Source organism: Plectrocnemia conspersa, unplaced genomic scaffold, assembly GCF_051122295.1.
Source record: "Plectrocnemia conspersa isolate PC_06_02 unplaced genomic scaffold, ASM5112229v1 ptg000001l, whole genome shotgun sequence".
NCBI classification, from domain to species: Eukaryota; Metazoa; Arthropoda; class Insecta; order Trichoptera; family Polycentropodidae; genus Plectrocnemia; species Plectrocnemia conspersa.
In genome coordinates, this window is record NW_028277165.1 from 25,869,677 (window position 1) to 25,894,721 (window position 25,045).

At 31.3% G+C, this 25,045-nt stretch overlaps 1 protein-coding gene across 4 annotated transcripts in view; it reads right to left on the reverse strand.

Moving 5' to 3' along the window:
* Positions 1–736: 736 nt before the first annotated feature.
* cwo (transcription factor cwo) overlaps positions 737–25,045 on the reverse strand; it is a 29,800-nt gene continuing 5,491 nt past the window's right edge. The window contains exons 1-5 of one of the 4 annotated variants that reach the window (XR_015809206.1): positions 6,532–6,784; positions 2,976–3,159; positions 2,717–2,893; positions 1,255–2,638; positions 737–1,130 (exon numbers count right to left, since the gene is read on the reverse strand). Coding sequence is in view for 2 of the 4 variants with exons in the window: in XM_088183683.1 (XP_088039809.1) it covers positions 1,407–2,638; positions 2,717–2,893; positions 2,976–3,159; positions 6,532–6,615 (1,677 nt within the window). In the remaining 2 variants the exon portion in view is untranslated. Of the gene's footprint in view, positions 2,639–2,716; positions 2,894–2,975; positions 3,160–6,531; positions 6,785–25,045 lie in introns of those variants that run through there. The other 3 variants (XR_015809218.1, XM_088183683.1, XM_088183694.1) reach the window with 3 other exon arrangements.

The following is a 25,045-nucleotide window of genomic DNA, read 5'->3' on the forward strand; positions in this document are numbered from 1 at the left end:
TTGGCACATTTTTCATCTGGACTAGCACCTAAACCCGTATAAAATTCAGGTAACATAAGAACTGAAGCACTGAGACCATGGATAGCGAGAAGCAGGAAGTTTATGCTGATTTTACAAAGAAATCTTCTTCTAATGAGGCACATTTCCAATTGCCACATATGGGGCACGGAAAATCTACATATGATTCACAAGAGAGCATTACATGGCCAAAAAGTGATTGTTTGGTGCATATTGTGGTCAGGCGGCGTCATTGTGCGTTACTTTTTTGAAAACGATGAAAGTTGGACTGTAACAGTCAACGCTGAGTACTAATAATAGTAATCTTCCGTAAATAGCGTTACACGATTCGTACAAAATTGTTATTTCTGTAGAACAATTTTAACTCATTGAGCGGTGGTTAAGCGATTTATTTCGTAAATGTATTGTTGCAAATTAACATTTAACACTTTAACCACGCGTAATTGTTGAGAGCTATCTGATTAATAGTGTTGCCAACATAGGAAACTCGAATTGGATCAATCTGTACTATCAGATGTATAACCGTTCTATTGCTTTTAATTTATCACAAGTAATTTTTCTAGGATACAAGTAGTTTTTTTTATATAAAGAATAATTATTATTTTATAAAAGTGAATTTGAGTTGCTATAATGATTACTTTTCACAAACTTAATACATCTTTGATTGTTTATGTAGAAAGGATTTACTAGGTATTTATTATTGAAATAAATGTGAATATTGTTTTAATTTATTTTATTTAGTAAATAACAATTAGACATCTTTTTAAGTAATGTATACACACATAAAATTGTTTTGTAAACATTTCATTTCATTATATATTCCTACAAGTAAGTACGTACTTACGAAGATATAAAAATTACACTATATATTATAACATAAATAATACAATGGAATGACTATTTTATTGGTACAACAATTATTGAACCTTGTTCACATAAATGCACATTCATTTAATAAGATAAATACTAATTTACATTTAAGTTATAAAATGCATATGTACAGAATCAATCTTCTCCGAAATGCAACTGTTGTATTTCCTACAACTGTCCGATCGCCGTTTGTCTGATATATGTATATATAGGAGCAAATTGTGTCATAACGAACGTCAGACCTAAAACAATAACATATTTACCAAACACGGTAATGTATGCGATATATAAAACTGCTATCATTGTGACATGTACAACATGTACAAATGTATATTATTATTCTAAAACGTACAACAAACATCTCACCTTTTATTGGTAAAATAAGGTAATAGACTTAACACTTAAAACTAGCAAATGGCATGCGGCTCATGACTCTTTCGATACATATCTCTTATAAACATAACACATTTCTTGGGCGTATTTTAATGTTTATATTGCAAACGTTCATATGGCATTATTTATTTGCACTCAGTTTTGCCTTGATTCAAAGATTGTTTGTTATTGAAGAGCTTGGGCTGAAAGTTCACGCTTATGGTGACAGGATGCAGTGAAGAATTTGCTTGCAGTGTCGTAGTTTCTAGCAAATCGTACTGCCCCAAATACGGAATCAGACAATCGTAATGCACATTCATTGGAACATAAAATGTGCCTTTTGCATGTAGAGCGAATATCGGTACGCCCAAACCTGACGTGTTTGTATAAGCTTCAACTTTTTCATTAGTATTATATGTCTTTCCGTGTCTATTGTGCATTATAGAGTGTCTGAATTTCGAATAGTCTTTATCGACCGATTGCCTATTAGACATGTTGGGTTCTTTAATCATGTTAGATCTATAGTTTGTATTTTGCGAGATAGTCGTTATGTTTTCACTCGAATTTGTCTCAGACGTAGACATTTGATCTGTATATTGGTTGTTGTAAGAGTTGTTAAAATGCCTCGATTCCATCTTTCTCTTTTTGTGATTCAGTTTTCCGTTCAAGTTGAATTGCTCCCATTTTGTGAGAGGAATTTCGTTCCTATTATAGATATTGACCATTCCGTCGTTTTGACTAGAAGACGTATAATCGGTAGATTGCGACTGAGAGAATCTTTGTTTGATGTTATTCTTAAATTTATACGAATGCATGTTATCGATTTCCTGTCCGCTGCCGAGGCTCAATCCGCTATCGTCTAGCAGCGTTCCGTCCATCTTTTGGATGTTGCAGTGCGGATGATGTGCGCCGTAGTGATAATTAGGAGGTAATACAGGCATGTGATTGAACATATTGATATTTTGTATGGGCTGGTTGTCTGATTTTGGTATATCGACTATTTCTTGCATGGATTTTTTTAGAAACTCTGATCTATTCCGTCCGCCGCTTTTGTCATTGTTATCTTCCATGGGCGATATTACAGAATATCCGTTGCCGCTACTGAGCGATTTCGGTGACATGATTTGGTTGTTATAGTCTTGTTCTTCGTTGCTATTTTCTTTGGGAGAGTCGTCTATGGACTCTGATGTTCGCCTCGAATGTTCTATTTCATAAGATAAACGCGACTTTTCTTCACTATTGATATCTATCGACTTTCTCGACATTCGTTGCATGTTATTCGAAGCCGGTAACTGATTATGGAACATGTAGTTACTAGAGCTACCGCTAGAGCTGCTGTTGCTATCAGGATTAGATCTTGGTTTATTAAGTACATCACCTTGAAGAGAAAAAACGTTTAATATACGCGTAAAAATATGCAACACGCCAATAGTAAATCGATTAATATTTATAATACCTTTCATGATGTTATCACAATGACGCTGTAAATGATTTATAAGTTGTACGCATATAGCGTCGCCGGGGAAATGAGCTTGGCCCTCGACCAAATATCGCATCACCTCCGATAAACATTCTTGATATCCTAATCGAAAGTGTTCAGCGGATATAGGTGTGCTTCCACGCCTTTCGGCTACTGTAGAGAAAAAAACAACACATGAGTATAAAGAATTGTATTAAAAATTAAATAGCAATAACATTTTAATTATGATACTTACAACTGGCACGTTCTTGTAAATATTTAAGGTGTTTTATGGCCATCTCTATGATTTCTGTTTTTTCAATGCGTCCTCGTCCCTTCTTTAAATAATCTGGAGGAATGAGTCGGGACAGATCTGCGAGACAGTTGTTCATGCGGTCTCTCCGCCGCTTCTCTATGATTCTGTGAGACATCGGGTCTTGCTAAAAAAAAAAAAATATTGTTAATATCGTAAAAGATAAAATATAATTAAACTCGCTGATACATTATTCATTCCAATCTAATCATTCATACAACGGTTCTGAGAGAAATCATATCTATGTATATAAATACACTAATTTTTCCAAATAAAATCAAACTTGATGGTCAGTCTGCATATATCAGTATTATTAATTAATTTCATACTACTGTTTTATTAGATAAACTTAAAGAATAACAAAAATACTGCTATCAACAGCAACAAAAATGTAAACATTTTTTTAACTGAACAGTATGATTACATTGTTTTTTTATTGATCTAATACAATCTTAGTGTCAGAATGCTTCTTGTATATGTTATTCACAATTGGCATACCGCACAGTACAATTTTTTTAAATAAGTAACTGATATTTCAAATCAATATAAAACAGGTTTCTGATTTTCTAAATACTTAATAAATAACTTTCAATACCATGAAAAGTAGAGATAAAAACTGAATGTTATAGTATCCAAAATTAGATATTCAGATAAAAGATTTTGTAAAATGATCCTTTATTGGATCTTGGAGAGAACCAGATACACATTTGCTTGTTGCTGCAAGCAAACCATTAACAGTACAATGCGCTTCAGAGATTTAAACTAAAAGAAACCGCGACTAAATAAAAATGAAAGCATGTAACTTTCGAGTTTACGTGATCGTAAAAAATCCAGTTATAATTATAATAATTCGCATGGGATTATCAGCCGAGTGAATGACTGTCGTATGTCATATCATCAAAGCATCAGTATCATGTCACGACGAGAGAGATACGGAAGAGATATCGATCGGCATTATAGACTGCTATCACGTGAGTTGCCACGTGACGCCACACGAGCGCACCAGATAATATACAGAGCTTGGGGTGAATCAGAGGCGAATGGACACTCATAATTTTAATTAAAAGCCAGACGTGAACAAACCTGCCGGATATTTTATTAAAAGAGATGGTGCAAGGATTTCTACGATTATTTTGATGTACTTTTGATGCTTGGTTGTGTTTTTTACCACCAATGATCATTAGTATTATACAACGACTGTTTAATAATTTTAGATAAGTTCTGGTCTTTTAAGCTGAGACATTGGAGCAAACCCTAGGAATTTAATTGCTTTTGTAAGCTGTAGTAGTAGTAATACATTTATTTTAGCTACATAAAGAAGTTCACATGTCTTTTAAATAAAATAAAAATTTATAAAAAAATAGAAGTATCACTACACGGCCTATTATACCTATTTATTTATTACAAGTGTAATAATTATAAATAAATATGTCTTCTGCAGTTGGTTTTACATAAGTAATATTTTTCTAGCGGCTCTGCTTTGGCTCTATAAATATGTTCAGAAGTTAAACTCCAAATCAAATACAGTTGAAATATGTTTCGAAAAGATCGTGGTTTTCAAATTTTTAATGGTATGTTTTTTCAGAGAAATTAGAATTAATAATAATTAAAATTATAATTACAAGTTTTGTGGTTTGTGAGTAAATAGATGTAAACCAACATTAAAATTTATCCTATCCACTTTTTCTTGAAAAACGGGAGTCTGTTGTATTGCAATTTTTTGTTAAGTAATTGATAATGTTAACAATGATAACAGTACAGTTTATAATTGCATTGCTACAATTTACAATGCATATGAGTTATTTTAAAAAAAATATATGTATCCGCTTTTCCGTGGTTTCCCCTACGCTAAGCAATTCACGCTAGAGCGAAAATTGAAAAAATATTTATGTACCTTTGTGTTTGTTTGCGACAAAAAATTTCCATATTTAGAAAATCTATTTATACTTCTATCAGTATTGTATGAAAATGCAAAAATATATCGGATTTTTAGATTAGTTTTATTTCTATAAATGTACAAACATTGAACTCGTATTTATCGATTGTGCTGATTAATGCAAATGTAAATCTAATTAGGTCACCTGTTGTAAGTTTCAAAGATATTTTAGGAAGATCTTTGGTCAAACAAAGAAAATGAATCATGAAACTATAGCTGGGTTCTAATTTTCAAAGAATAAATTAATGAAGAGCGGACTTATTGGATGAACAGATGAACAGGTTGTAAAGAAGGCCAAGATCAAAGAATAAGAAATTTACTATAGAATCTAAACATTAAAATATAAATGAAAGTTCTTTTCTTAAAACAGATTTAACTTTATTTTTTTAAGATTTTCTTTTAAAGCAAAAAGTAAATCAAACTAATTTTATTTTATATGTTAATATAAAAAGAAATTCTCTATTTTCTAAAGATAAGAGATTCTTCAATCTTTCTCAAAAGTGCACAAGCGTGAGAAACACGTGCCTCGCATCCAATTGGTATTCTAATTGGACGCCTGATTTTAAGATTCGCTAACCGCACGTGTAGTCTACGACTCGTATATCACGTCTACCTCTCTATCAACACCGTTTTATCTAAGTTACTTTTTTTTCTATTCCGCGATTGTAAATCTTTTTTCTGCATGTAAACTACGATTAATTTTGCATTATTCCGATAGCGTTTCACAGCAAACATCTATAAATATAGCATTTCAGTATTGATATTCTGTGGGTACATGTGTTGCATAAACTAGAGAAGGTAGCTTATATCTTTTGTTTTGTTTATCTTCAATTAATGACTTAAGATAAACAAAACATTTTTTAGAGAGCGTAAGAGTAATAGTATAACTCAAAATATATTTATTCTAATATTTGTTATAAATAACATAGACATCAAAAATATTGGTTAAAAGAGTGACCCACAAATAATTATTAAATTAAACTATAGCCCCAAAAGTTTCAATTCAAATAATACTAGACTATTATTTTTAAGCAATATTATAAATATTACTGATTTTAGCTTAGTGTTGTTACAATATAGTAATATTTATTGACTTATCGGTATTATTATTATTATATATAGTTTTTAAGAAACTCAAATTTACTTTCATTTATGGTATTTAAAATGTTCTGTAGTTTAAATATTAACAGATCATTATCCTCCTTTTAAATGCGAATCTAATGTAGATAATCTACATATGTATACATCGTCTTTCCGACCTCCGAAAATGAGGGTCATCATCTGGAGCAAAGTCTCGATTATCTCTTCCGAAACAAATTTCTTGGCTGCAATCGAAGATCAAATCGAAAACGTTGCAGCCAAAAAACGAGACTTTGTTCCAGTAGATAATTAAATATTTGGAAGTAATAAATGTACTGTTTCACTCCTATTCACTCAATATACATATGCACTGCATAACCCACTGATCACAAGCACTGTTCTTTTCATAATCGTTATCACGTTGGCAACACTGTCGTTAGCGCCAAATTTGACTCCATAAAAACACTGATATCACTGACTCACTTCTTTCGGCGCGAAGGCCGATCGCTTCTTCGAAAAGTCCATGATGTTGTGCGAGCAACTGTCAAGATTCAACACCGTGACCATGTTATTGAGAGTAGACGATCGCCGGTTGGGGTTGCCGTCGCTAAAGTTTACTAGACGTGTAGCGCCCACGGGAGTCGGAGCGCTAATGAAAATTCGCGTCGCCCGCTACCGGCTTATATAGCGCCGAGCACGAGGCACAGCACGAGATCGCCGGCGACTGTCAACGTGCCCGCCGACTACATTTCCATAAATACTGGGCGAACGGCACGCAAATAGACGATGAGATATAGGGGGGATAGCGAACCGTGAACGCGGTGCATTTCCACCGTCCCCTCCGCTGGTTTTCCTGTATGCCATTTTCTTATCTGCGCTTCCTGTAAGATCGAACAGTGCTACCAACGCGAGAGCTTTATTTTTAAAAGAGAAAAAATGATTTTATTATAACTAGTATTCATTTATTTAAGCCCTTGCGGGCTTTAGCAATATATATAATATTTCAAAAACAGTGCTGCCAATATGAAAACATATTTTTTTTAACCTGAAGAGATGATTTATATGATATGATATGAAAACCGTCTAATATAATATACATATGTATTGACTACCCATTTATTAGTTAATTATTTTTACTGATTTAAATACAAAAATCTAGCGCATGTACGAGGACGAAATATGAGGGTACTCCCCCCCCCCCCCCATTTGAATTTTGGCAGAAAAATGCATGTCGCAGCTGGAGTTCTTAATGGAAGTTTAAAATATATTTTCCAAAGCATTAATATAATTTCACTAACGCGGCCAATTAAAATGTTTCAAACAATTGATTTACAATTTTGTTTGTAAATCTGTATTTTTTCACAAGCAGATGATCCGGTAAGGATATTTACACATGATCCGATATTTACAAAATTGTGACGATACAAATAACCGAAACCAGATAATTTTTTACAAATTGAAAGAAAAGCGAAAATTTTAGGCTCGTGTTTTACAGGCTAGAATTTTAATATGGATATGGTCATAATTTTTATTACATGGATCAGAATAAATATTAGATGATTTTTTCAGTCAGAATTTATTACATTTAATTGGTCAATATTTATAAGGAATAGCAAGTATGTATTTATATTCTATGATCTGTATCAAGTTTAATTTTATGTTATATAAATATTACTAAAATAAATAATTTAATGCCCATTTATATTTATAAATGTTAAAATACTTTTTTTTAATTCACAAGATCGTACTATATTTTTTTCTGACCGTACCTAACCATTTGATATTTATTCTGACTTTAAATAACATAATTATAATCAAACTGTTAATAAAATTCTGACATATATTTTTAATTTTTATATGAATAAAGTAAATATTCAGAGAAAAATAAAAAATTGTAAACGTTCTCATCTTCGATTGTATCATGTGCTTACACTACAAGTCTAAATCATAGTGTGTGCATATGATACATATAGTGTAAGCACTAAGCACATAGATTCTCAAACTTAACTGGCTCATCGTCCACTTTTCAAAAACAAATTTTTTCATCGCCCATCTTCGGAAAACTCTATTTCTATCTATTTTACCAACATATTTATGTAGCTTTGGCAAATTATTTTATCGGGTTCGATGCGCTCGTAATTTTTGATTAAATGTAATATACATATAAAGTTGACACGAAAATTATTATAGGTTTATCTCAGTATTATATCAGACTAGATGTTGCCGCCATAACACATTACATACAAGTGTAATATATTAATCAAATAATGCATTAATCGAATTATATATAAGTATTATTACATACACGTGTAGCACATTATGTACAAAGTGTAACACATTAATCAAATTAACATTATATACACGTGTAATGCATTATTTTAATTATATGTAATTATCATTATATACAAGTGTAGCACATTATATACACAAGTAACGCAATAATCATGTCATTACGTTTTAATGAATAAAGCGATCAGTCGCTATAACTACAGGATCGTACAGTCGTATTATTCACGAAGTATTATTACATACTCCCCTCGCTGTTGCATAGCATTCGTCTATAAGAGACACGACGATACAATTTAATAAAATTAAACTAAAACTGCATACTTTTAGATAGATCATATAAAATAGAGATATAAATAGTACATGTCTTGGCTAATTTTAAAATAAGTTCGTGATTCAAACCCAATCAAACATAAATGGAAACATGTAATATCCGTTCCTTTAATTGTCATTATTTTCAATTTTAATAGGTCGTTAATGCATGTTTTACACGAAAGCTGGTATTTGTAATAAATTTAATTTATTACAATATTAAAATTTAAGTGATCCTATTTTATTGCGGATAAGAATTATTAATTATAGCTTTCAAATCATTTTATCAGAGATAATTATAATTATAATTTATTACAACTGTGCTTATGAAGTAGAATATACAATATTAAAATTTTGTCAACTTAGCTACAAAAAATGAACGTCATCTATAACCGTAAAAACAAGTAACAAATACTATCTTTACACACATGAATTATAAATCAATAACATTCCATATAATTTAACTAGTATCGTCAGCTAGTGTGAAATTAGCATACCGACGCGACAGTAGCAGGATATTAAATATTTATGAATTAGAAAAAAACCGCGATAAGTAACTTGATAATACGATAATACGTATAGTTTTTACAAAGACATTTTTATAAATATGGCGTAGGCAAAACGTGACCTCTCCGCGTTTTACGCATTCGCCATTTTGTTCAGAAATGCGAAAAATGGTATATTTAGTTATAGTCAGTATTTATTTATGAAAATACATGTGCAGGGCATAACATCTTTACGCCAAATGCACTCAAAAAAACTATGCATAATAATCATTTTGATAAATTTATATTTAATAATGGCCAGACCTTCATACGTCCATCAACTGCGAGCAATGCGAACCAATCAATACTATTCGACAGATGGATAAAAATTCGGATAGCTATGCTTATTAATGAGTTATTCAATACTCATATTCTTCTACGGGAGACTATCAACTCAAATCGTGCCCGGGAATCCAACCGTAGTAGTCGATCGTGACGGCTTAGGTCGAGAACAGAGGCGGCGCAAATCGTAAGCGCACAGCGAAGCCTACAAAGGGCCTATGCTCGACCATAAGAAGCGGGTGGGAACATCCGAAGTACATTTTATCCTGTTCTTGCATGTGATACTAATACAAATAATACTAAAAACCAAACACAAAAACCAAGTACTTCCTGAATCCCTGGATTGTGAATATTCCCTAACTTAAAGTAGTGCTTTTCTAAGTACACTCGTTGATGCGACCCGAGTGAATCATATCCCAGCATACTTTGAAGGAATTTTGTGGAATTTATATTTGAGAAACCTTTTATGGACCTTTTCTATTAAAAGAGAGTCGGTTGCATTATTTGGCAACCGGACCAGAGAAGCATGTTCAATGGTACTGAGTGATTATACAAGGCATGTAGTACCCTTGAGTTTCTAAATTGATGCGCGTATTGCAAGACAAATCCCAACATATTTGAGGCTTTATTGCATATATTTTTATATGCTTATGGATTCTGTAGTCCTCTTGAAAAAAGAAAAAACATACAAATCGGTTATCACTTCTATGCGAGGTACCAAGTTTGTTGTGTTTTTGCTCAAGAATATGTTATAAAATGTCAATAGATCTATTTTAAAGAATACTATAAGGTCATGTCATAAATTTTTTGCTTAAGAATATGTCATAAAATCTCAATAGATCTATTTTTAAGGAATACTATAAGGTCATCAACATTAAAGTATGAATTTTAAATTTTGAATAACTTTATTAATATCATTAATAAACAGAAGAAACATAAATGGACCGAGATTAGAAAATCCTGATGTGTCAGTATCGACTTGTTATGCCAATATTAAATATATTGACGATGATTTTAAAAGTATGATTCATAAATAATAATAAATTTATGAGAAACTCAAAGCCATTTTTAAAAAAGTAAGGCATGACAAACTTTATCAAAAGCCTTTTCAAAATCAGTGTAGATTGCATCTACTTGATAGCCTATTCGAGATTTTTTATTAAAAAATTGGAAAAAAAAGAGCAGATCAAAAACCATGCTATTGATCAATCCATAGTTTGAAGCATAGTTTTTGTTAAATAATATTAAATCGCATCTTTGACACTTTTTTGTACTATTTCCACTTGAGTACTAATATCTTAATCATATAGTTCATTATCTTTTTAAATTTACAGATACAGAGTCTGATACTTCAAACCAATATTAGTTATTAAGAGATAAAAATTGTTATTATCTTCTTTTAACTTTTATAAATACTGAATTCTCAGAATATTTTTATTACTCATTACTATTGTGGAATTATAACCTTTTAGATAATACTTACTACTGACTGATAGTATTAAACTTAAAAAGTATCCCACAAATGGTAGAATTATTATTGTTAAAAAATTATTGATTAATTATATTTATGTATTGTGGCTTATGACCATAATACCAATTTTGGTATTTAAAATATACTGAGTATTTTAAAGCTGGATTATGAACCCTTGGGTCACAAGTTCGAATCAACAAATTAGTATGTTAATTCCAATCAGTCATTTCGATACTGATTAATAATGTTTACAATTTCCTCGAATAATTTTTGACCATTTGACGCGATAAATTCGTTATAAAATAATATATCTATACTTCCAATATGAGTGTTAAAAAATTCCAGTTTTTATTAATTAATTTGAAATCTGATCTAAATAAAGAATAGAAAAGTGATATCATAATTTGCACTGCGCGCCTTAACATAGAACAGATTTTTTTTATTAGTCTTAGCCAAACAGGTAAATAAGTATGATCTGACACACAGAAAATTCCAAATATTACTGCATTATCTTAAATAAGTTTGACCAGCTCCTTACGTGCTTGGACAGTAATGAGGACGTAATCGCAACTCTTAGTTGAATTATACTACTACGTACAGATATTATATTAATAAGAAAAATTAAAAATCAATTAAAATTAAACGGTAAACTTTTGATACATATGCATCATAAATATAAATTTTCATATATTTTTTTCCAAACGAGGAAAATCTTTAAGCGTCGATAATGTCGAGCGTGAAAAGTTCAGAGATCGTTTACAGGATAAACAGAATAAAATATTATTCAAAGACGGAGTGAACCAGGAAAATTATCAAGCCACAATACACAAATATATTGCATATGGAAAATCGTGGGTTCTAGACGTATACAAGAATAATTTATGTATTTAGAACAATTTCTGATTTAAAAAAATATATTATGAACCGTTTTTACATTATATAATATCAGTGCATAATTGACATATGAATATTTAATTCACACACGCTCGGGAACGCACGTTGAGTCATACCATTATTGAAAAAGTGCGTGATGTATCAACGAAGAATGTCTATTATGTCATATATTGTATATTTCTTTTACATACCTGGTTTATTGAACTTTTACATAATTTTATATTGTTTTTTTCAATTCCTAGTAAATAAACATAGCAAAGTTCCATTATTTATTGATTTTCTATTGACGTTTCACATACGTATTTAGTTATTTAAATAAATACATATTAACGGGCCTAATCGCTTATAATATGTTAATACTAATATTTTGACCTTTGGAAACGTCGCTTTTCGTGTAAATGAAGATACTATCGTACAAAATAGATTTGTGTATTGCAAATGTTGAGGTCAATTTAATTTTGAAGCATCGTTGTTGTCGCTCGTTACCACTGCGACGGCGTCGACACGGTTTTATTGCTTTTGACATGAATTTTAGACTTCTGAGAAGTGATAATTGTTTTTTGCGCTCTCCTATTGATCAAAATTGGTTTTAATTTACTTTGATCAATACTAAAATAAAAAATAAAATCATGCCTTCACCATTCTGGTATGAATGATCGGTAAAGATATCTTTTATATTTTATAGAAACAACAAAAAAACGGACAAACCATGAAGCATTGAAATGATTTTTAATAAAATAATTCATTTGACTTGATATAGAAAAAATAATGACAGTTTATAGTTAATGCATTCATTCGGTAGTGTTAACTGTGTTACATTTAGTTGTAAAGAATGATATATAAACTTGTCCCTCGATTTACGGGTGCTCGTTTTACATGGTTTCACTTATACGCGGTTAAGAAAAAGTGTTTTTTTTAATACTCAAAATCATTCATATTTGGTTTCACGCGTCTAGTGTGGCGAGATACAAACTTACTCTCACTTCTTGCAATTGACCTACAGTTGGAACATCTTCCACTGCTTATGCAGTTGCTTTCTGGAGTACAAGATTTTGCTGAAGAAGTTGCAAAAACGTGTTTGTTCTGCGCTTCTCATATGCAACGAAAACGATCTATTTCTAAATCGTATTGTAACGTGCGACAAAAATATTAATAACAACAAAAAGCGATCTGCACAATAATTGAACACTAAATTACATCAAAATAAACAGTAGTGCAGTGATATGTTTTTTGTGGTGGTATACATCCGTCGTTCGAAGACCAGCAGCAATATTTTATCAAGCACCAGGAATGTATTAGAAATGGTAAAATAGGAACATATTGGCGTATAGAAACAAATCGTTTAATACATATCGCCTATCCTTATTATCTACCATTACCGCGCTACATCCTTTCATGAATTCTACACTAAAAGAAGCCGCGGTAAAAATAACTAATGCACACACATAGAGTTTCACTCATGCATGTGCTTTTCCTAACAAAGCCTACATGATAGATGCGACAAGCGATTACCTTTTATTCATGCGATATAATAATAAAGTGTGAGATTATTAGTTCATGTAAATAACCACTAGTAGGCCTATATCGAATATAATAATAATATTCCCCAGACTACAATGACGGAGCTACAGGAAGGCATATAAGTACTGTATTACATATAACAGTGAAAATTGTTCCGGCTTTGATGTAATATATTTTTGTACTATTGTGCGATTGATACATAAATACCTTCATAACCGTTTGGGTTATTTATAAATAAAATGTCAACAGCTACATTTAAAATAAATTTCGTTTAATTATACTTTTCTATTTTAGAAATAAAATTATGTTTACAGAACCCATTATAAAATACAATTGAAAGAAATGTATTTTAAGCAGTTGCAAAAATAAATTGAAAAGGGCATGCGAAAATAACCAAAACAATTGAGAAGGAAAAGAAAAATCACCATATTTATTTTCAGGACCGCGCGTGTAACAAAAGAATTATAAATAAGCTTACATTAAAATAGACAAAGCGAGCTACGCTCGAAAACATTCGATTGTGCGCGAAACCGAAATTAATTTCGCCAATGGAAAAAGGGAGGCGGGCCACGTGACCTGTCCGAGAATAGCGTCTCTATTTTAGCGCCGCTTCCGCCCAAAATGTGGGCGCTAAAACCGCGTGCGCCGATAAGCGCTATTGTGTGTTTACTTTCGACGTTATTATTTTCGGTAGCTCTCGCGAACACGTGACGGGGTGTTAAAATAGCCAAGCTGAACAACATGGCCGCCCGCCGGGGGAGGAAATGGGGGGATATTGTGGAGTTCGGGGACGTGGCGTGCTGAAACACGTGCGAACGGTTTTATCGTTTCAGCGCATTTTTGAAGCGCGCTGTTTATCTCGAATACCGATTATTATTATTAGCGCGTTTTTAATAGGGGTGAGTTAGCGCACCGCTTTGAAAGAGCAGCGGGTTAACTCGTTGGGATGATTTGCAATACGGTTGTATAATATTGCATAATTAAAACTTCATTTCGCGCACCGCCACTCGAGAAGTAGCAATTAATAAACCGGCGCTTCGTGCGACCGGATAGTGTCGCCGGGAGATAAGCCAATTTCCACGTGCAATATACGAACGTATTTTGAGCGGTTACACGAGACAAGCGATTATACAATGTATTATTTTCACTGGATTAACAAACATATTTATTAATTGTAGCGCTTAAGTTTTGGTCGTATATGCAAGCGTTATGGCCGTTAAAATAAAAAAATGCTCAAACGTCAGAAAGACGACACGGAAAAATTCAATTGTGATGATCGGATCGGATCGGAGGGTCGGATCGGGGATGATGGCTAATATAGGTGTATGTTGTTAGAATTACAATGATGTGAACGGGAGGAATGATGCAACGGGCATCACCTGACCAATAAATAAAAAAAGTCAATGAAATAAATTATAAAGCTAAGTGTAGTACCACTGTACCAACTAAACCTCAATGTTAGTAGTCATATTATGCTATTGAAGAATTTTTAACTAACTAGTCTATTCAGTTGGATACAGTTAATTGTGATTTAAGGCACATCTTTACTTACGAATGTTTTCTTTGCATTCCAATCGTTGTTCACAGAGTGTTTTGAGAAATAATAATTGTTTTTTACTACTTTTTCTATCACATTTTCAATATAAGGCAACATCTTTTCTATAAACTCAAGTTGACAGTTCCAGCGAAAAATCTATTTTCTGTTCAAACCAAGACCTAACCTAATGAAAGTTTTAAAACTAACTATAGTTTTAGAATTTTTAGTCAAATCTAAAATACAAACTAAGCCAAGTCATCTTTCAGGGGAAAATAATCACAGAGGAAAAAGAAGTACAGACAGACGTCACATTTCGCATATTGTCCATATTTAATGTGCACTTTGATATTACACTGTTTTAAAAATATGATTTTTACTGACTGTATTTGTCATATATGAGAGTATTGGTCAAAGTGTATTCAAGTCCAAATACATTTTCACCAGTAGGTATATATTTATAATAGCAATAATAGAATTATATGCCGCTCTAAAATGTCTAACAAAGTCAATGCGAAACGTCCATTTGCTGTTCAAACCCAAACCTAACATAATAGAGGTTTTAAAACTAATTATATATTTAGAACGCTCGTTACCGAGCGTTCCCACTGCGACGGCGCCGACACGATTTTATTGCTTTTGACGTGAATTTTTTACTTCTGAGAAGTGATAATTGTTTTTGCGTCCTCCTATTGATCAAAATTCGGTTTGAATTTACTTTGATTGGCCCTCTTATATCATAAATACATAATAATATCGGTAAAGATAGCTATTATGATTTTTTAAATTTAGCGTACTATCCAAGTGCAGACAAACTATGGAGAGATGCGACATAAGTCTGTACTTCTTTTCTGCTAATTTTTCCCTGAGAGATGAGCTAGTTTACTTTGTATATTGAACTTGAGATAATAAAAATTCTAAATATATAAATGAATGAATTAAAATAACTAAATATATGAAGGAATGAATCTCACCGTACGCGCCTGGTTAATATATGTTCAAAAGTAATTAATCAAAAACTTCGTCTAAGTTATTATGAGAGAAAGATTTATATACAGATATATCCATATTTATGTAATCATCTAAAAAAACACCGTTATTTAATTTAAACTATTATATATTAATATGTATATTTAATAGGTTTCCTATATAGATATGTTATGCTACTGATTTTCCCCTCTATATGCATATAGGTACAGTAAAACCTGGATAAAACGGACAAAATATCCGGTCAAATGTGAAATTGTTATAAAAGTCCTGTTAATGTTATACATGTTTAAATCCAAATATCACTGCTTGTAAACAAAATTCTGACCATGATTATCACGTCATACCTTTTACTTTATACCTATATACAAATAAGGTGTATTTTCGAGAAAATGATTCTGTGAAATACACATAATCATTGTTTAAAATCATATACTATTTTAAATCCATTTATGGAAACTTCACTGACATTTCACTGACAATAAAACACATTTGGAAAATCTACTTTTATATAGCTGACTTTCGACTTTAACCGACATCCCCTCATTAGTCCGTTACATCGAGGTTTTACTGTACTTTGATGAGATCAATTTAGCTACTTAATACAAAAAGCTAGAATAACCTAATAATAATAATATATATGGGATTTAAACTCACGATTTTTCAATTAAGAATCAATGATTAATAGTGTTTTTATTTATTATTGAGTAAATTACGATAAAAAACAATTGAATTAACAATGATGTTGAAAATCAAAATGTATCATATTTTTTAAAAATAATTCAAATGTCTGAAACCTATAAAATATTATTTTAAAATAAAATTAAGTTAGCGTAAAAGTCTAAGCGTTTTTCTAAGCTAGCTATTGCTATAAAAAATTAAATATATTATAAAATAGTATAAATAAAGATAATAACAAATAACATCTTTAACTTTTTAATACCAGTGCTTCTAATTTTTATTTATGGACTGTCATTTTTATTTATTCCCTTTAACATTGTGGTATATTTTTTACTGTTGAATAGTCGAGTTAAAAAAAACTTATATATGTAAGATAGTTTTATATTTTTTGCAAAGAAATCTAAAATTACTGCTAAATTATTTATATAATAGAGTTACAATGTATAATAGTAAAAAACCGCTAAACTATAAATATACATATACCATCTATAGAAACAAATCTTACATTCTAATAATAGTACTTCACGTGATCCTTTAAAAATAATTTAACAATCTAATTTATATTTCACGAGAACAAAATATATTTTTATTTATAGATTACTTCTTTATTTTTTAATAATTTTATTTAATTCTAAATAAAGGTTGCTGTTGTACACTGTTAAATAGTCGACAAAGGCTCCGTTAATTAAAAAATATTTTTGTAAGTAAATTATATAATATTTTTTTTCTTCTAAAGGTTAAGCAAGAATAATCTAAATTGGTACAACTTTGTGTGATTTATATAATGTACTATTAAAAGATATAAAGTGCTACGTTTAAAAAATATATTTTCTGCATACTAATCAAACATTTAATTTATTTATAGTAAGCGTTTAACTTGTTAGGTTTCCAATTATTACTTTTTTAACTTAAAGGACCCCAAATATATTTTAACGAGTTAATTTAAATCTCACGAGAGCGAAATACATGTTTATTTATGGATTACTTTATTTGTTTATAAACTTCTTTCTACGAAGTATAATTAATATAAACTCTATTTTAAGACGTATCAAAAGATCCGCTAATTAAAGTTTATTTTTGTAAGCAAATTCTATTTTTTCGTAACACTTAAATATTATACTGTTTAAGTGCTACGTTTTAAAAATATACTTATAGAATTTATTTACTACTGTAGATTAATAATGTTGGGATCACACGTTAACTATCGTAAATACATGCTTAAAGCGAAATACATCTACTTGTTATCAGTATTAGCAGCTTGTCGAACAAGTGTATTCGTCACGCTGACGATCAGATATTTGGATGCATTAGGTGAATGAATATTTTAAATGGAACATAAATCAATCAGTGTGTGTCTTACACAAATAAAAAGGAATGCTATATCATATTAACTGACAGTTGATGGAATGTGCTACCAGGATGACAAGTTCTCCATAACGGCGTTGCCAAATTACCAGCTGTTCAAATTGTGATCGTTACGATAAAGCACTAATAGACAATAACAATCTGTTTTCAGCCTCAAATCGTTCACCTACATATTATACATCAGACATATATATTATACATCAGACACATCCATCAGAAACTTACGTCAATAACTTCTACAAGTTACTTTCGTGTAGCTCAAACACACGAGAGTTCATCTAAACTCAAAACAAGCAGAGCTACGTCGAACATCGAACTTTTAAGCCCAAAGAAACAGCCGCTTCTCCCTTCACGTCAACCCCGGTACAACTAAAAAGTCTGAAACCGAGGGATTAACCCGATCTTCTACGAGACGCAAACAAGTAATTACACAAATTAAACAATATTAGTAATAACTAATTAAATCACCACTCAACTATGAATGTACATATTTATTGAAAAGATTTTTATAATAATAGCTCTTATGATTAGGTAAAAATATTTCAAAATTTGTAACATAAATCTCACGTGATTTTATTTATAAATGCTATATTTTTATTTATAACTTCTTTCTACGAATATAAATTAATTTTAACTTGAGGTTGCTACTTTACTGTTCAATAGTCGACTTATGAAAGGCACCGCTAATTAAAAGTTATTTTTATAAGCAAATTATATTTTTTTCCAGAGGTTAAGCAAATAAATATATATTGGTACACCTTTGTGTGATTTATATAATGTGCTATTAAAAGCTATAAAATGTTACGTATTAAAAATATATTTCAAGTACTAATAAAGCATAGATTTTATTTATAGTATAGTACTACTTGTATTGTTTCCAGCAGCTACTTTTTTACTTCAAAAGATCCCAATAATAATTTAAATGTCACGTGAATGAAATATATTTTTATTTGTTAATTACTTTTTTATTTATAAATTTATTTCTACAGCTATAATTAATTTTATTTTGAGGTTGCTACTTTACTGTTTAATATTAGATTTATCAAAGACTCCACTAATTAAATGTTATTTTAGTAAGCAAGTTATATTTTTTTCCAGAGGCTAAAAGCAAAAAAATCTAAATTGGTATAACTTTGTGTGATTGAAACGGTAAACTTGCATTGTTTTCAGCAATTACTTTTTTATCTCGAAAGGTGGCAAAAATAATTTAGCAAACTAATTTAAATCTCACGTGAACGCAATATATTTTTATTTGTGGATCACTTTTTTTATTTATAACTTTATTTGTACAAGTTATAATTAATTTAATATTATATTTATCGAATACTAACTGTTTAATATTAGACTTAACAAAAACTCCGCTAATTAAATGTTATTTTAGTAAGTATTTCTTTCAGAGGTTTAGCAAGAAAAATCTAAACTTATACACATACTTTTGTGTGATTTCAATAATAAGCAATTAAAAGTGTTACGTTTTAAAAATATATTTAAAATACTAATCAACCATTTAATTTATTTACGTTAACGATATTTATAGTAAATATTGTAAAGTTTTTAATAATATAACTATTATTTTACTTACATGACTTACATAAACTTGTAATTTAATAAATATAGGTACATAACTACATAAATAATGGCATTATTGTTTAAAAGGGAATTTTACTATTGTCTATAAACATTGCACAATCAACACTAAGAATTGTTAACAACATTCAATATGATAGAGTAGCATTGAACTAACATGTAATACACTGCACATGTCTATCAAATGAAATAGAAAACTTGTACAAAGTACTTTAATGAAAACAATAATAATTTGCAGTTCTACAATTCAAAATAACAATTTTTAAATTGTTCGGTAATATAAAAAATGTATATGGTTATATCATGATGTAACTCTGTGTTGCGTGAAAATCACGCGGCAAAAAATGACTCGTTGATTAAGTGAATTCTGTTTCAGATTTAATTTTGTCAAATAACAAACGGACGCGTACTTATTATTTAAATATTCTTTATTTTATAGTTACATATATTTTATTCAATTAACAAATTGCGATTTTTTAAAATAAGGATGAGTGGAATACATTAAAATAAATAAAAGAGCATCAATAGCAATAATATTTTTTTGCAAAAAGGAGGGTCAAAAGTTAGTCAGTCAGTTGTCGATATTTAAACATTTAGATTTCATAAAAATTAATAGTATTTCATTAAATGACGTTTTTCATGCCAAATTCAAGGGAGGGCTAATACCCCCACCGCCCCCCTTAAATGTCGTCCCTGCTTCAAAGGCAACTCATCATATGCATATAGGGCTTTTATGTTCTTAAAATGTGTCACAAGTGTAAGCGCGTGACGTCACAGTCTGCAGCTCTCACATTGCGCTAAACGTGACCAGTCGCGTGCGTTAAACCTAAATAACGCTCCATTGTGTTACGTATTGAAGTGCGCCTCAGTTAAATTTACACCAGCCCGATATTTATTTCGGTCGAATAAAAGTGCTCAAAGGTCGGGGCAGGAGCCAAATTAGACACTTTTCAAAATAGCCACAACGTGGAGGGCGGGGGTTTTATTGTGGTACATGTTTTGATACAAAAATATATTATATATCGACCTAGGGAAAATATGCTGAAAACCTTTTTCGTTTTGTTTTATTTGAACAAATTAACAGTGTGCCATCCTTAGTATTCGTGTATATTAAAGTTTAAACCTTTAAAATATTTTTTATAGCATTTAATATTCGGGTCGTATATAAATCGTGACTTAAAACTCGAGTTACCTTCTGATTCTCCGTACTTCCATAGTCATACTGAATCGTCACTTTGATTTGGTTAGCTCCACTGGTTGTGAGCTCAAGTTCTGAATTGCAGTGTAGTTCTAAGTCGGTAACAGACATGTAAATCTGATTGAGGAGATCACTTGGGGCCTCCGAAACTTGGGGATCTCAAAAATAATTTATATATAACCCATATATTTTAATTTTTTTACGTTGAGACAAACTTAACTATGGATTCTCTTGGTACGGTTTTGAGCGTGCATACAGACTTGTCAAGGAGACAAGTTATAGATCTTTCATTTCAATTTTTAATCATTCGAAAAAGAGGACCTCCAAATTTAGGTTGCGCCTGTGGTCTCCTAAGTGCCTAATCCGCCATTGATTGGGGTGGAGTTCCGGCTTATAGAATAATGGCAGGATATTTTTATTATTTTTATCATAGAATAATGGAAGGATATTTTTCACCTCTTTTCTTCTCCGCTTTGTTTGGCTAATTATAGCTTATTTGGATGGTAACTGCAATGTGTTTTTCAGTGATGTTTTTCAGTGGCATTACTTTCTATGTTTGCGTCCTTTGTGGAGGCTACCTTTTAGTATTGTCAGTTATGCCCCCAATATATCTGCGCTTTGAGCGTTAAATATTATTTCTTTGATGTACGTATTAAAGTAAATTAAAAAACGCTGGATTATGTCAATAACACATCAGCGCATTATGTCTACATATTCAATTTTAATAATGCAATTGTTTTAATTTAATTATTTATTTGATATTAATGATCATAAAATTATCTAGCATATGTCATAGCAATATGGAAACAATATTTCGTAATTTAAAAAAGAATCCCCTCAAAAATTATTATCTATTTCTTGTTTAGAAATATGTTCGTGTTATCAAACCACACAAAAACAGTATGCCAACCTCATTAAAAGAAATGCATGACAATTTCTAGATTTTGTTAAACTTGATCTAAAGCATAAAGCAGTTTGAGAAAAAAGGAACGTAAACATTATAAATATATACAGTATCAAGTGAAAATGCTTCAATCTAAAATCCAAATTATCGGTGTCGGATCAAGAAACATTTATTCACATGTTAAATTCTAGCAAAAGCTTACACCAGCTATAAATACAAATATTTGTATTTTTTTAAATTGTAACTCAAATGTAGATAGAAGTGTTATTTTTAATTTTTTGTTGATTGATCGTCTATGAGAATTAAAGCATAGTGTGATTATATTGATTTTTTTAAGTATAAAATGTTTTCAATCCCACATTTGTATACACAGGAAACGGGCTAAAATATAGCAATATAAAAAATTAATTAACGGTATTGATTAAATATAAAAAGCATTCGATGAGCGCATAATTTCGCGTTATGGACCTGTGAATTGGCCTCCAAGATCGTGTGATTTAGCACCTTTGGATTATAAGTCGCCGGTCTATGCCGATAAACCAGAGACGATAGACGACATGGAAGTCAACATTCGCCGCGTTATTGCCGATAAACGACCCCAGCTGCTCGAAAATTGGACTTTTAGATTGCGCTTTATTCGAGCCAGCCGCGCCCATATGCCCGACATCATATTTAACACGTTTCGTGCCATGCCGGGCACCAGTGACCGGCATCAACATTGACCACTAGGACGCGTCAGTCACCGGTGCCCGGCAAAAATCAGACTCAATAAAATGTCGCCAGCCGCCGCCGGGCACTTCTACCATAATATTTATCATCAGATGTGACCGGCATGGCGTCACCCAACCAGATGCACATATAAACATCGACAAATTTTATTTCAAAGTTAAAAAAAAAATGTAAAAAACATGATATCTTGAAATATGATTTGTATTTAATTGTACATATATGTGATCGATAATACGAAAGATTATCATGAAGAAGAACATCTAATACTAGTTCAGAAGAGTAACTACATGGTAAAAACTTTAAATTGTCATAAAACTAGAAAACAAAAAATAGCAATAAGGTGAAAAATATGATGAAAAAATAATAAAAAGAGAAGAGGTAACAACTATTTATTTTATATTAAAAAAAAACATTGTATTTACATGGATACATTTCTATGTTCCGTATTAAAACATGGTAAGCAATAAAATGGTTGGCCATCACAACCACCACAATATGTCACAACCTGTTTCGTTCGATTTTTCGCGATTTTTCGTCCAAACTTTGCATTCGATTTATAACACCTGATACAATAACGGCGAACCTTTCGTACTGGACCTTCTTTTTTTAAAAGTTCATGGCGTGCTCTTCTTTGGTTTGGTGTTGTTGGGGGGTTAGAATTTACGCAGCTGGTAAGATGTAATGCTAATTGTTTTCGAAATTCCACAATAGTAATGTTTTTTTTTGTCACTTCTTTATATACCACTCTGGCATTCACCACTGACGTATTCAAAAGTAGTTCCATCGCTAGCTTTCTATACCACTTTACCGTTTTCCGTAAGGAACTACAGTATGATGTCATTTGGTCAGATAAATCTACAGCCGTTTTCCCTTGATTATATTCATGGACAATTTTTGGGTTTTCCACTCTATTTCCCCTTCTGTTCCTTATTGTGACATAGTCAATAGTATGTTTTGTAGATAGCATCAGGACATCGCGTGAATCTCTCCATTTTAGAACTGTCACTCCTTTCCTGTTTTGTTTCGCTGCAATTTCTCCTCGTTTTAATTTTATATTGGTGACATCTTTCGGAAGTCCTCGTCGATTTAGGCGTAGAGTACCCACTAAATGTGTATTTTCAGCTAGTAGCTTATTTGCCAAGTCTAAACTGGTGTACCAATTATCGGTACAAACCGTATGTCCCTTTTCTAAAATCGGGCGACAAAGAGTCATCACAATATGTGTAGGTACTGAATCCGTTATATTAAAATTTTTTCCACAATATACTTGAAGGCTATAGGTGTATCCAGAGGCAGTGCACAATTTAAACATTTTTATTCCATATCTGTGGCGCTTTTGTTTCATATATTGTCGAAACGAAATTCTTCCTCTGAAAGGAATCATGCTTTCATCGACACAGACATATTCTGCGGGATCATACACTTTTTTAAAATTATCGTTCAATCCGTCAATAATATTACGCACTTTGGCTAGGCGATCTTCTTTATCAGCAGTGGAGTTATCAGTGAAATGTAGCATTTGCAATAAAATTTCGAAACGGTTTCTGCTCATTACCGATTTGGGAAAAGTTTGTCTAAATGCTATATCTGTACTCCAATATAACGGGATGCTGGGGAGTTTGACGAGTCCCATCCAGATAATGAGACCAAAAAATCTTTTCATTTCATTCATGTTTGTGGGTGACCATGCGTGAAGGCGAGAAAATGATCCTAGAATATTGCCTTGCAGCACTTGAACGGCGTACCGATTAGTTTCCACTGAAATCGTTTCGAACATATCGTCCATTACAAAAAGTTGAAAAGTCACTGGGCTCTCCTTGAGGCAATTTCTCTGCGATTTCACATTTCACGCCAGATAAACTCACAAAAGGCCTCACAGTAGCTGTCGCACCCACAGGATTGAACCATTCATTAGAAGAAACACTTGTAATATCACTTGGATCAATATCACCAACATCTGATTCACTTTCACTTTTTTCTTCTGGTAATAATCGCCGACGTCGAATAATATTTGCCATCCCCGTAAATGAACTATCTTCACTTTCAGATAATTCAATCGACAAATTATCATCTGATAAAATTCTTGCCATATTTATATGGGATAAAACTGAAAAATTAAATTGTTGGAAAATAATAACTTGAATGAAATAATATAATTATATGTGTGTAAAAATATAAACCTGCTCTAGGGCTATAAATCAAAATATATCTGCGAATGCTATGCGTAACAATGGCATCTGAAAAATGGTTCGGGGCGTGAACATTATACTACCGGGAATTCGCTTGAAACCAAGAACAAAAAGCTTATGTCATTATGTATAGAATGAAAAGATTTCATTGTTTCAATACAAATTCGTCATGTCTACAATATATCTAACTTTTATTGTTTTATGCGTAAGAGTTTTGAGAAAAGATGTTTTATGAAAAAATAAAGACTGATCTTTATTGCGTTCGAGTACACATCAATTACAATGTTACTAAATAGCTTCCTGGTAGTTTGACATGAATGTTGTTTATGACATGAAGTCTCAACAAGGTTTTTATTGCCCTTTTTTTTAAGAAAGGGTTGAAAAAAAAACTACAAAAATATGTATTTATTGAATGGAAATATTTGTAGAAGCTGGCATGAGACACAATAGAGTTGATTTATGACGGTCACCCAAGCAATTACTCATTTTTTTTGTCGGAAATTTGTTATGTA